This window comes from Netta rufina, assembly GCF_964035555.1.
Source record: "Netta rufina genome assembly, chromosome: Z".
NCBI classification, from domain to species: domain Eukaryota; kingdom Metazoa; phylum Chordata; class Aves; order Anseriformes; family Anatidae; genus Netta; species Netta rufina.
This window is the reverse complement of record NC_140126.1, coordinates 48,196,403-48,209,361: the sequence shown is the minus strand read 5'-3', so window position 1 is coordinate 48,209,361 and position 12,959 is coordinate 48,196,403. Positions and strand designations below refer to the sequence as shown.

At 37.6% G+C, this 12,959-nt stretch overlaps 1 protein-coding gene across 2 annotated transcripts in view; it reads left to right on the top strand.

The window, feature by feature from the left end:
* Positions 1-12,959, top strand: part of SLC44A1 (solute carrier family 44 member 1) — a gene marked incomplete at its 3' end in the record, with an annotated part of 61,609 nt that overhangs the window by 31,744 nt on the left and 16,906 nt on the right. For both annotated transcript variants that reach the window (XM_084305538.1, XM_084305537.1), the window contains exons 5-7: positions 6,383-6,476; positions 10,777-10,946; positions 12,717-12,806. In XM_084305538.1, the coding sequence (XP_084161664.1) occupies positions 6,383-6,476; positions 10,777-10,946; positions 12,717-12,806 (354 nt within the window). The remainder of the gene's footprint in view (positions 1-6,382; positions 6,477-10,776; positions 10,947-12,716; positions 12,807-12,959) is intronic.

Here is a 12,959-nt window from a genome sequence, read left to right as displayed (position 1 = left end):
GACATGTCATTATCTAAAAGAAACACCAAAACAGGTGGCCATAATTTCTGACATGTTTCATTCAACAATAAGTGTAATGACTAGTCGTTATGAGAACCACTGTTCCTATCTGTTATGTAAATGACCAGATGCAGATTTAGGAATCTAGAATATTTCTATTTTAAAATGTGTTGTAAGGCATCTTGTTTGTCAGAGTACCATAGCTAGAACAGGCTACTTGTGGTCCTGGAGTGCTTAAGAGCTCAAGGTAAAACCACAGTAAGTCTGCTACTGAGACTGGCCTGAAAAGTAATCACTGAAGGAAATCAAGCTGCATAAGTCAGCATAAGGTCATCTCTCTGAGCTACGGGGAGGAACCAAAGGGAAAACAAAAAGGATTTTTCTTTCATTTGAAGATAATGAAATCATCAAATACAGTAGTCAAAGTAAGCCTTTGTGGCATGCTGTTGGTATTTGCCTTAGAAATAGTGGTTACATTTCTGCCAGCCTCTGACATTTTTCTTCTGCTCCTGTTGCTATCCCAACCTTTCTTTTTATTTATTTATTTATTTATTTATTTATTTATTTATTTATTTATTTATTTATTTATTTATTTATTTCTAGGGGAAGTGTGCTGGTTAAAACTTGATCCCCTGTTCATTATTTTCCAGAAACCTGTTGTACCAAATTAGTTATAGGCATATTATGGTTAAATTGATTCAGCACCACTGGGGTCTTTGGGAATCTGAATTTGCTATTAATTTTGATTTATTTATTTTTTTAAAGTCTGGAATAAAAGTACATTATGACTGGTTTTGAGATACGGGGCATTATGGTTACTCTACCTTGTTACTATAGCTGCCTGTGAGAATTGTGTTGAAAATGGACCCCCTGGTTAGAATGAAACAGTTTTCACAACAGATAGGCTGCACACAGAGTCCTGCAGTAATCTACACCAATATGGCATTATTGATAGCATGAAATGTTTGATAGCGTTGTCCGTAAGTGCAATATTTATTAATTGTGAAGAGAGAAAAAAAGGGACCATATTTTGTGTGTAAAAACTCTTGCTCTGATGCCATCTTAAAGGCTGTTTTCTGGTCCTTGCTTTGCAAATACCTTTTTACTTTTTTTTTTTTTTTCTTAAACTTTCTTTAATTTTATGTCTGTTGTTGGTAGTAACAAGAAAAGTCCAGAGACTTTTTGCCTGGAAAAAAAAAGAATGTCAGGAAGAGTAAGGTCTTGAGAAAAAGGAATAGCTTAGAGAAAGTTAAAACACAACAACAAAATGCCTTATTCTTTGGTCTTGTAAACTTGAGTAGTATGTAACTGGAGAGTAAAATGAAATTACCAGGCACCGAGTGGCCAAATATTTTTTAGATTAGTTATGGGTGAAGTATGAAACTTACTGCAATATGGCAATATTTTAAATACCAAAAGGAAAAGAGTTGGACTTACAATGTTTGGATTTTTAAAAGTAGAAAAGTACTCAGGGAAACCCTGGATGCCATCCTGTGCATCGTACTCTAGGTGGTCCTGCTTGGCAGGAGGGTTGGACCAGATGATCTCCAGAGGTCCTTTCCAACCTCAACCATTCTGTGATTCTGTACTAACCCTGAGCCATAAGTGGTGAAGAGCTAAAGAGGCAGTAGGAGATAAACAATGGCTACTAGGCTAGATGCGCTTTTAATTTGATTCCAGAATAGCTGATTTTATTTAATAGTGAGAAAAATATGAGTGGATGAATGAGTAAATTAATATTTGTTTTCAAGTTCCTGTACTGCTGATTGAGAAGGGGATAGTCTGGGCTTTTTAATTACAGCTGAAAATACATCTCTGTGAATTTTGACTCTAGGACATTAAAGGCATTTTTAGGTTTTATACATACAGTTATTTGTAACATGAACTATGCTTAGCTATTCAAGTAGTTCTTTTCATGGCATTAAAATCTGGAGACATCTGAAGGGTCTAAATCATGCTGTTGTTTTTTTGTGTGTGTGTGTTGTGTTTTTCTTCAAACATTTTTGCAGGCATTGGAGGATACTTCTTTTAATTACAGTCCTGTATTTATTTATAAAAGCAAGCTGTGCTTTCTCCCACCCTCTGATTCTCACTCGTTTAAAGAAGTGACAGTACATCCCCCTTTGGAACAGCCAGGATTTTAAATACAGTCCTTACTTTCCTTCCTTGAAAACACACAGCACTTCTGAAAAATACTGGTGGATAGATCTAGAGAATGAAGCTTGCTTTATCCACTTAGAACACATCTTTTGCATTAATCTAAGAACTCAGGACCACAAAGTGGTTTGTCCTATGCCTTCTTGCTTGTCTCAAGGCATTTTTCTGGTTTCTGTTAGGGCCCAGAGATTAGGTTGAGGTGTTCGGGTGAAGTTTCATCCTTGTTTGGCCTCCTGCATGTATTCCTGCACCATTCGCACAAGGGCTCTCTACAATATTTAGGAATGTTGCACAGTCCTCTGATGCTTCCACATTAGCTGCTAGTTCAAAGAAGTGGAGTTCTTGTTTTCTTACTCATTTCTGACTCTGATGGTAATTTGTGCATAGCTTAATGCTACTTCATTCCTAAATGAAGCATCAAATGTGAAATGTCTGCTTCTAGAGTGTCTTCATTATTCTAAAAACCCAAAGGCGAATGGGAAACTGATGCAAGCCTAAATTTTATGTATTCTTAGTGCTTGTGTTGTGAATGGAATTATTTCGTATGGTGGTTGACAGGGTATAATTACAGTTGTCAGACCTCGCAGATGAAGAGTGAAGAAGTCTGGTCAGCATCGTCTATTTCCTTTCATGATAGTGGGAGTCTTTTTCCACTTGGCAGGAGTTTGTAGAGAGAAGGTTTTGTTACTGCTCCCCATAGGGACTTTTTCTGAGGTCTTACAATGTTGTGCTCTTCTGCTTTTTGTTATTGGCAGAAGTCTGCAATGTATGGTAACATACCTTCTTTTGTGGTAGTACTACTTGGCATCCTACACGTTTTGTGCTCTTTGGCTGTGAAATTTGCAGCAGAGTTCCCCACAGGTATACGAACCAGTGTCTTAAGCTTCCATTTTCCATTTTTTAAAGGAAACAGTGGTGATTGTTCCTATGGCTGGGTTAAGGTTGAAAGGAAAGTTTGTTTTTCGAGATTCTTTGTTCCGGTTGCAGCCCCAAAATGTTCTAAGGCCTGGAGGAACTCTATTTGTGGAAAAGAAACCATGGATCAGAAACTGTTGTGTCTCCAGAATACCACCTAGTAGGTGAAAACAACTAATAAAAATCTGTCAAACCAGTAAATTGCATGTTTTCATTGCTGGCTGGACAGCTGTTGCCCCACATAGTTTAGAAGTATTTTTCTTTAAGGTTACAATATGTTGGTATCTCAAATTCAGTCCCTGCAGGACAGTTTAATGTTACTTGCCTGATGATTTCTCCAGAAGAAATACATGGACAGCCGTGGGGAGCAAAGAAAGTATTACTTCAATGATTTTTCAGTTTGTTCTCTGACTTCTACCTCTAATGCTTTGCTGTAATGTAATGCTTTTAAGAGTGATAATAATTCAGGAACGATCGTAATGTCTCTGGTGAACTAGTTATCTTGGCAAGGTAGATCACTGAAGCTCGTCTTTCAGCTATTCCAGGCCTTGTAAACTCAAACAGCAAGACAGCAAGACTGAGACTGGCTATGCTAAGATAGACTCTGCTAGCCCATACTACTAACTAGTATGGGCTGGAAGGTTTGGGAAAGCAATCCATCCCTCCCGTTCTCACCTTACAAAATTCAGACTTTTATTTATTGGTGCGCAGGCACTCTCTTGTTAAGAAAATCTGCTTGATGTACAGTGATACAGTATGCAAGCATCCAGTTTGGTTGTGGAGCTCTGCCACACAGTATTAGTGAAGTCAGAAGGTTTTCAAGGCAGAAAGAAATATTTGTTTGAACAGTAAAAACTTCCTCTGCCTGATTGTGTAGGACAAAAGGACGAACAAATCTCATGGGCATTATTTCAGCTAATTTGTTTTGACGCAGGGTGGCTAATGTCCCTTGTCTGACAAGCTCCATGAAAACGCTTTCCCGCTTGGCTGGGAGTCTAAAGTAGTATGTAACATGAGGTGGAAAGCAGAAGGCAGGAGACCCACAGGAATCCAAAGAGCAGTTCCCAGGCGAGAGGAGATATTGGCAGCCAGAGGCATCCACTGCTCCTTTGCATGGCAGGAAGGGGAATGCTCAGGAGGGCTCTGGGGTGACTTAGCAAGGTGCCTCCAGTTTCCTACCTAGTCAGGGACTTGTTGGGATATCCTAGTCTGCAAGTTCTGCTTCAGTAGCTTTGTGCAGATTAGGAGCTGGCATCCAGTTTTGGTTCGCTTGCTTTTGTGGGTTGGGATACAAACAGAAGGTCTTCAGGTGTACATTTCTTTGCACAGGGTCTAGAACCTTCTTCCCAGGTCATAGTGAGTCCTGTCGTTTTCCCCTACTGCTGGAACTAGTAGAAGGTGCAAGGAAACATGGCTTCCCACAGTTCAGCTCTCTCCCTTTGGATTATGAGGGACCTCTGCATAACTGTAGTGAAACACTGATAGTGTTGAATGAAAAAATGACAAAGCAGGAACCAAAAATTTTTTATCGTTCTTTATCAAAAATTCATTATATAAATCGAAGTACACTTACACAGTTCCTTTTCTTCTTGCTATGGACTTCATTTTATAGTCATTTCTGTTACTTAACTTTTGGCCTGTATTCAAAGCAAAACAAAAAATATATATGCAGTATTCTTTTTCCTTGTGTTTCTAAGTGAGGGTACACATGTGACTCTTTCTACTGCTGCCTGCCCCTTCTCCAAATTCCAGAATTGTTTATACACTCATTTGATTCAAAAGTTTGTATAATGACAGAATGATGTCCAGAGTAAACAAAATTCCTTATCAGTATAGAGCCTTTTATCCAAAAGGAACGTTAATTACTTCAAACTATTATGTAAAGAAGATAATTTGGTCTGATGTCTGTATATTTGATGCCATGTTTTCCGTGTAATAGCAGAATAGCAGAAAACAGAATTCATATGTTTACCTTCACTTTGCAAGAAATCTAATTTTCTTCAGTGATGTACTTGATGTTTTGGACTGCTCCCAAAATACTAATTCATAGAAGTGATACTTTACTAGCGTTCCAGTGACTGCATGGGGTAGGCTCCTCAGCTACTCTGTCTTCTCTTGCAGTCTGTAAACAGATGTCTGTTCACAGGGACAGCAATATGGCAATAGTAAACAAGATCTATACAAATAAGAATCTACAATTTCTACAAATACTTCCAATTTCTCCAAGTAATACTCCTGTCTGCTGTCACACAGGCCAAGATAAGACTGTTTCTCAGAAGTCTCAGTTTAATTTGTGTAAAGACACTTGTCTTAGATCCAGTTTGTAGAACTCTCTGCTACCAAGTATTTCTGGAGAGGAGACTTTGAGAATACAAAGAATTGAGTATCTCTGGGGAAGGTCAAGATGTCCTTAACTTACTGTGTAGGAAAAAGAATGCTGAAGGCTGCAGGGAATGTTGCCCCTTGCACTGAGCAGTAAGCAAGCTGCTAGCAAATAAACTCGGGGAAAAAAAATCTCTTTGCATAGGAAGCTTATCCCATTGTAGGCTTTATGTCTCCCTCCAGTTTCAGAGAGACCACTGCTCCAGTCTGATACGGCAATTGCTGTATTCCTTCAAGCACTGACTCAAATGTCCAGTGCCTTGATCACTGACAAATGAAGAGGGATCTGTCTGGGTGATGTACTTCCATGAGGTAGTTTGAGTTCAGTTAAGTTTGGTTGTAGGCAACTTGATCATTGTAATGCTGTACTGACTTGTGTATACATGCAGCTTCATTTCCAGAGCTTTGGACGTCTGATGCAATCAGGTATTGTGTCCAGCCAACTTTCTGATCTCAGCAGTTTGGTTCATTTGGTCCTTACTCTCAAACCTGTAGGCCAGTACCATTTTAAAAACACCGAAAAAAAATCCCCTCCACAACACTTTAAAGTTTTCTTTCTTTGAGGAATGTTGTCTCGTGCAATACTCATACACTGAAAACAATACAAGAAAAAGTGTGGAGGAGTAGCGGGGAAGGGAGACTGTAAAGTGCGTTGTGTCCTGCTCTTTTACAATAGGTGGTGAATTAGCCTTTTCCACTTGAACACACAAATGCTGGAGGACCCAAAGCTAGATGGAAAACGTAATTCTTTTACACTGAAGTATGTGCTGGGCTTGATTCAGTGTTGCATTACTGGAGGAGCTGTGGCGTAACATTGTGGTAATAACACGAAGCGCTACAGAACCAGGACCTGTATCAATTTTAATATTGTTTGCGAATAATATTTGATTTTTTTTCCCACCAATCTTTTTTTTTCCCCTCTCAACAGGATCCACTCTGTGTAGCTATGAACTACAGCCATCAGAATACACTACAGATCCAAGGGCTGCCAAGTTATGTCCTAAATACCCTGTTCCAGAGAGGTAATATTAACATCTTGTCTGATTGGGGATGAAGGGAGCAGAGACTTGTTTTGTTTGTGAAAATACTGTAGAAAATACTCAGCATAGATTTCTTCTGTCTTGCAGTTGGATGTTTATTGTAGTATTGTCACATGTTTTTAGAACACATTGTGAATGCAACTTGTAAAGAAAAACCTGAACTATCCGCACATGCATTAATAAGATTATTGAGCTAATATCTTCAAGTTCTCTTCTGTCTCATGTAACTGATACTGCGCTGAGTATCAGCTGTTTTACTGCCTTTCACCCTACAGCCAGCTGCCTTCCAGTAGTGCAGTTCAGATACAATTTCTGAGGCCCATTGGATCTTTGAGAGGGAAAATGGTATAATCACACATAGTTCTCTTGCAGTGTTCACTTCTAACACCTTAACCTCAGCCAGTCAGATTGAGCAAATTGCTTCATTTTTGATTCTTTCAGTCCCCAAATGACCAATATGGGGATGCCTAAGAAAAAAGAGGGCTATATTTTATAAACAGATTGATTTGAGTTTTATTGTTCAAAATACTATACTGGACTGCTTTTTGTGAAGTAGAGAGAAAGGATTGTAGCTCCAGAAACTCTGCAAGCTGTGTTGGCTCCACTGAAAATGTAGAGATAAACATTTCTGAAAAAAAGAAACGATCTGTTTCCTGTTTTACACACCTTTCTGTCAGAATTCTATTCACTGAAGAAGAATCAAGTTGTGTTTCCACAAATTTTAGCTTGTCAAACATACGCAGTAGAGGTTTGTAATTTGTTATTCTTGCCCTATGGATAATCTTCTGTTACAGTTCAATAAATGTCAGTTCTAGAAGCTCTGATTTTAAGTAGCTATTGTCTACGTGGTAAGCTATCCAGCAAATAAAATTTCTTTAATATTGTATTGGCAATAAATAGCAGCTGGAATATAAACTTTTTTTTTTTTACTTTTCCCCACAGCAAATCAATATTCCATGCAGCTAACCAGCTGGTATAGCTGTAATACAAAAACAAATGAAAAATTCAGTGCCAGCTTGCATACTGAAAAGGCTCGTCATTCTTAATTTTTGCTAGAATTATATTGACTTTTCTCACTGTGTGTTCCCACATCATTCAGTATGAATTAATATAACTTAATAAGAAAACAGGCAGATAGAACAGCATGTCAGAACTCTAATGATGCTATGTAAATTCCTTGCAAAAAATACCTAGAGTTATTTCTGAAAAGCTATTGTGCCACTGGCATATTTCCCTTTTGTTGTTTGTCATGAATAAAATGTACAACACGTTTGAATATTTTCTGAGATTGAAAAGTCTGAACTTGATGCCCAAAGGCAGAAAAGGCCTATACTGTATCTGCAAACCACTCTGGTTTTCAGATTTTTATGGTTAAATTATTGGAGAAAATTGGTGTAATTAGGAGGGGAAATGGAATCCTGTGGAAGGAGACTAATGAAAAACTAGCAGCACCCTTCAGGCTGAAGCAATCAGGCAGAACTTACCTAGCCCTCCTTTTCTCAGATTTGATCTGTCAGAAGCATGAACCATGAGGTCAATGGAATGGAGGTAGCTCAATCTGTTAGGCCCATCCCTTGATACTTGATGACATGGCTTCTTCACACCCAGATGAGTCTTCTGGTCTCAAGGGACTCTGATCCAGAAGCTTCAAGGCACTGTGTACAACTTAGACTTATCAGTGCAGTCCAGCAACGTGACCAGTGATTCACATTTCTTCCAGTAACTGGCTACAATCTCTCAGTCTAAGTAGATCATAACCTCACTTTTTAGTTTTGGAATAGAGAACTCCAGAGGAAAACCTAAACAGCTTTTCCCTGCAGCATTTATCTCTCAGCCAGCTCTGCAGCAGTCTGTTCTGTAGAGGTTATAAAAAAAATAAAAAAAAATCAGATTAACAGTGGCATTCCAGCCAGGTTCACTACACACAGGTTTTTGTGTATGCCTGGGTGTGGCTGAGAGACAAAACAGTTATTTTCTGAGGTCTAATATTTGAACAATTAGGTGGGTCTCTTAACTTCGTCTGCTGGCTTGAACTTCACTTGCTCTTGTTCATGATTAACCAGCATACCCTTATTCTCAGAAACTTGCAATTCCATTCAAGTATGCCATCTACCAAGTAATGATCAAGAGGCCATGTAAGACAGTACAGGACATAGGAAATAGATCTATTACAGCATTTTTAATTAAACAAGTATCTTCCCTACTTGTTGAGTCAAAACCACTGAAATAGCAACATATCTCAAAAGGTGGATTCTCAGGAGTCCAATTTATTCAAGAAGGCTTGTAGGAACCACTAACCTCATTTCTTATTAATTGCAATAATGTTAGAAAATAAATATTGCACATGAAAATAGGTAACTTAAAATGTGTAGTGAAACTACTATAGCATGAGAGATGTTAATTAATACAAAGTGGTACACCAGAACATTTTTTCCTCTGTTAGGGTGTACTTTGGAACAGGATTTTAATCCTCTTCATTTTACTCTTCAGAACTGGTATTTTCTTAATCAGATACAGAAATTACAGTCCTTTCCCTACACCAAGTTCAAAATTAGGGTGTTGTTACTGGTATTGGCAACTTTTAAATATTCCATTCTTTCTGAAAAGTTGGATCAGTTAACAGTTAAATGAAACTCATATTTCAGTATTTCCCAACATTGCTGTGTATGATGAAGAGTAGTACTCTGTGTATTCTAAAATAGGCAACGTTGTAAAAAGCTGAGAGGATACATAGGCTCCCTTTTAAATACAGCAGCCATAATATTGGTTTAATTTTTCTTTTTTTCTAAACAGTTGTGAATAATACAGTATTATTTTGCTGTGCTTAACTGCTGTCTTCATCGTTAATCAAAAGTAGAGCATCAATATGAGCACCTGCAAATGTGTTTATCTACCTAGCACAGTGAGTTTAAAACCATATAATTTACAATTGTCAGTCACTTCAAACAAAAGCCTAGGATCTATTAGTTATCTAGGTATGGCCGGTGATCATAATTTCTCCTGAATTATATGCAGCGTAATTTCACACACTTGGTTTTCAGAATGTTGTCTCCCACCTGTCAAATCCACCCCACCCCCCAAAAAAAAAAAAAAAAAAAAGGATAGGATGTGGCTGAGGCAGTTGTTTTACTCACTATGTGTTTAAGATGGAGGTTAGAATTTTGGAAAGGCTTGGGATTAGCAAATTGTTATAGAGTACAGGAAATTATTGGTTTGTGGGTCATGGCTAAAATGGGAAAACTGCAAAAGATTATGTGCATTGCTTCTGCAGTCCACTGAAATCTTTTAAGTAAGGAAGATTGGGGAGGATGAAATAAACGTAAAGGTTAAAAGAAAAGACTGACTTGATACAAAAGACATTTCTTTCATTGGATCCAATTACAGGAAGGAACATGTAATTCATGGAATATACATCTGAACTGGAGTTGAGGAGAAGGATCAAAAGATGTAATAGGCCACTTTGAGATCTGACATATTTTATGAGTCAGGAAGGCAGCTACTTATTGGGAAATACTTGGAAAACAAAATTACACACTTTTAAAGTGAAGTTTTTTGCTCTCTTTTATCTTCCTATGATGGACTTGATAGCATGTTGTGCTGAGCATTTGAGAAGTTTAATGCATAACATCAGTATTTTCAGGCAGGATGCTTCCAAAGCAGAAATAAGGAAACCATAAAGGCATCTTTGTGTGTTTTGCAAAGGATGTGGTGCATTATTTTAACAAAGGTAATGAAGATAATCACTGTGATTGTAATCTTCAACAGAAAAACAAGCCTAGTGTGGGGGAAGACTAAGAATAAACATATTGGTTTTGCTTGACAACAGTTGTAAGTGCTGATGTCTTTTAGTGTAAAACGTATCCTTGCAAGAAGAGTATTGTCAGTCTGGGATTTCTTTGCTGCAAATATGGGCCAGTACTGTGTTCTAACACGAGTGAAAGGCATTGTTTCAGCTGCTGGTTCACCATGTGACACTTGAATGTGAGATGTTTAACTGGAACTAGGAACATGTATTTTCTGAACCTTGCTGTTTAAGGGTGGGAGGGTAATATGCTATTGGAATGTGCACTGCAGCCTCACAGGGTTACTTGTAAGAACATCACTTCCCATTATGATCATCCTCATTCCAGCAGCACTTGTGCATTCAACACATGGTTTCTGGTTATGATGTTATGAGGGTGGAGTGGTTGCATCTATTCACCTTTCATTTGTGTGTTGATGTGGCATTTATATTAAGTAGGAGTAATTTTTTTTTCTGATTTTTTTTTTCTTGTGTCACCAGTGCACCTATTCCATTCTTCCATCGCTGTGCTCCTGTGAACATTTCCTGCTATGCCAAGTTTGCAGAGGCCCTGATCACCTTTGTCAGTGACAGTAGTGTCTTACACAGGCTGATTAGTGGAGTTATGACCAGCAAAGAGATTATAATGGGACTTTGCTTGTTATCACTAGGTAATTGTTTTTCTCATTACTAGCTATTACTGCAATAGGAGATTGTTAACACTCTCTAACCACAATATGAGAAAAAAAAATACCGCCATGTATTATAGCAAAAAGCCCTTAAAAATGGTTCAGAATGATACGTATTTTTTGACAGCTGGTTAACTTCTTCAGAAGCAATATACATGTGCATTCCTGTTTTTTCTCCTCTCCCACGGTGAGGGACAGAACACTTGGGGCAGTTGATTAGTCAACAAGAGTTTTGACATAGTTAACAAAGCATCCCCATGCTCCTCCTTTTTATTGCAATATTCACCTTTTCTTTTTATAATATTAATCTTTTGCCAACTGAAGTCCCTTTTCCAATAAAAAAAGGACAGGGTGAGAAGTGCACAATAATGTACTTCTCCAAAATGTAGATTTTTTAGTTTGTTTCACTTAATTGTACAGGCTTACTGGGATATTTAGAAGGAAAATGTGAAAGTTAGGTGCCTATTTGTTGTATTGTATGTTACTTCCTCCTTCCCCTCCCCTTCCCCCAAAGTTTAAAAACAAACAAACAGAACACTTCATGCCTTTTGAAAATGTCAGCATTATTGAGCTGGAAATTCCCAGCTGTACAGAGGTGCTGAATGGATTTTGCGGTAGCAAAATGCTCATTTCTAGTCTATGGCGTGACACATTTCACCAGACAGAAGTACTGTAATGAAGTGTTGTAAATTAAGGTGAAATGCTATTCACCCATGTAAATTACTTTCCCAATGAGTATATTTTAGTCCTACTAAGTATAAAATCTTTACACTTAATATACTAGTTATACCTAGTATAGTAAATATTAAATGGAAAGCTCCAGATACTGGCCATGTAAAAAAGAAAAAAAGGAGGATACTAGTTACCACTTAAAAAATAGTAAGACCATTGAGTATCTTTTCAACTGTAACTAGAGAGCTGTTTATTCTGCTAATCTTCTACCCTGACAGCTGTATTAGTCTGATAGTAATGGTAAAATGACTATTCAAAAGCTGAAACCTAGTGGCTGAATTAGCAGTGCTACTGTTGGGTTAGAGTCAGAAGTTAATAGAGGGTTTTATGTACATTTAATTTTAACTTAAGAAAAATATATAATTCTTACTTTTTTAATACCTTCATAGTTAAATAGAATATATTTATTATTAAACAATAGGGTAGATTGTGTGACTCACAAAGCCTGGTTCAAGCAGCTTTCATGTGGAAGTGTTAACTACTGTACGCAAATAAGTATGTGCAAAAATATGTGCATGCACTTATATAAAACATTCCCTAAATTGTAGTTGGCTGACACTGAAGAGGTCTTATTAACATGTAGTTCCTGAATGGCAGTGGAACTATTGAACAGAGCCTAATTTTGAATGCTGAAAATAAAGCACAAAGCTCTGTTCCTCAAGAGGTGTGCTCATATTAGTAGCCTCAGAGTACTATCATGTCTTGCTGTCTGTTTTGTCATTGTCTAAATACATCTCTGTCTGTATGTACACATTATGTCTTGTATGTAATGTACCATGTAAATGTACTTATGCTTTCTTTGTTTTAATCAGCAGCACCAAAGCAGATGTAGATGTGCCTAATTTCCTTAACTATCTGTGCAGTGAGTTTGTAAGCCACAGAAAATAAATCTCTGTCTAAAAACTCTGTTGGAAGACAGTTATGTAGTGCAGTGGGAGAATTGGAAAGGCTATTCCTACTTGAAATAATTGCTCTGCTTATTTCATTTGTCTTTTTTTTTCCTTTTTTTTTTTTTTCCAGTGTTGTCCATGATTTTGATGGTTATAATCAGGTACATTTCAAGAGTACTTGTCTGGATTTTAACAATTATTGTCATTCTGGGATCACTTGGTAAGTCATGTTCATCTCCTAGTTTTTGAGTGTCCAGTTCTCTTATTTATTCTCCATGTCCACAGGTTAGCTAAATCCTATACAGATCTTGGGACCGTACCTGTTTTTTCTGCTTTCCTTTGAGCCCCTTGCAAGATAGGTGTTTCTAATTGC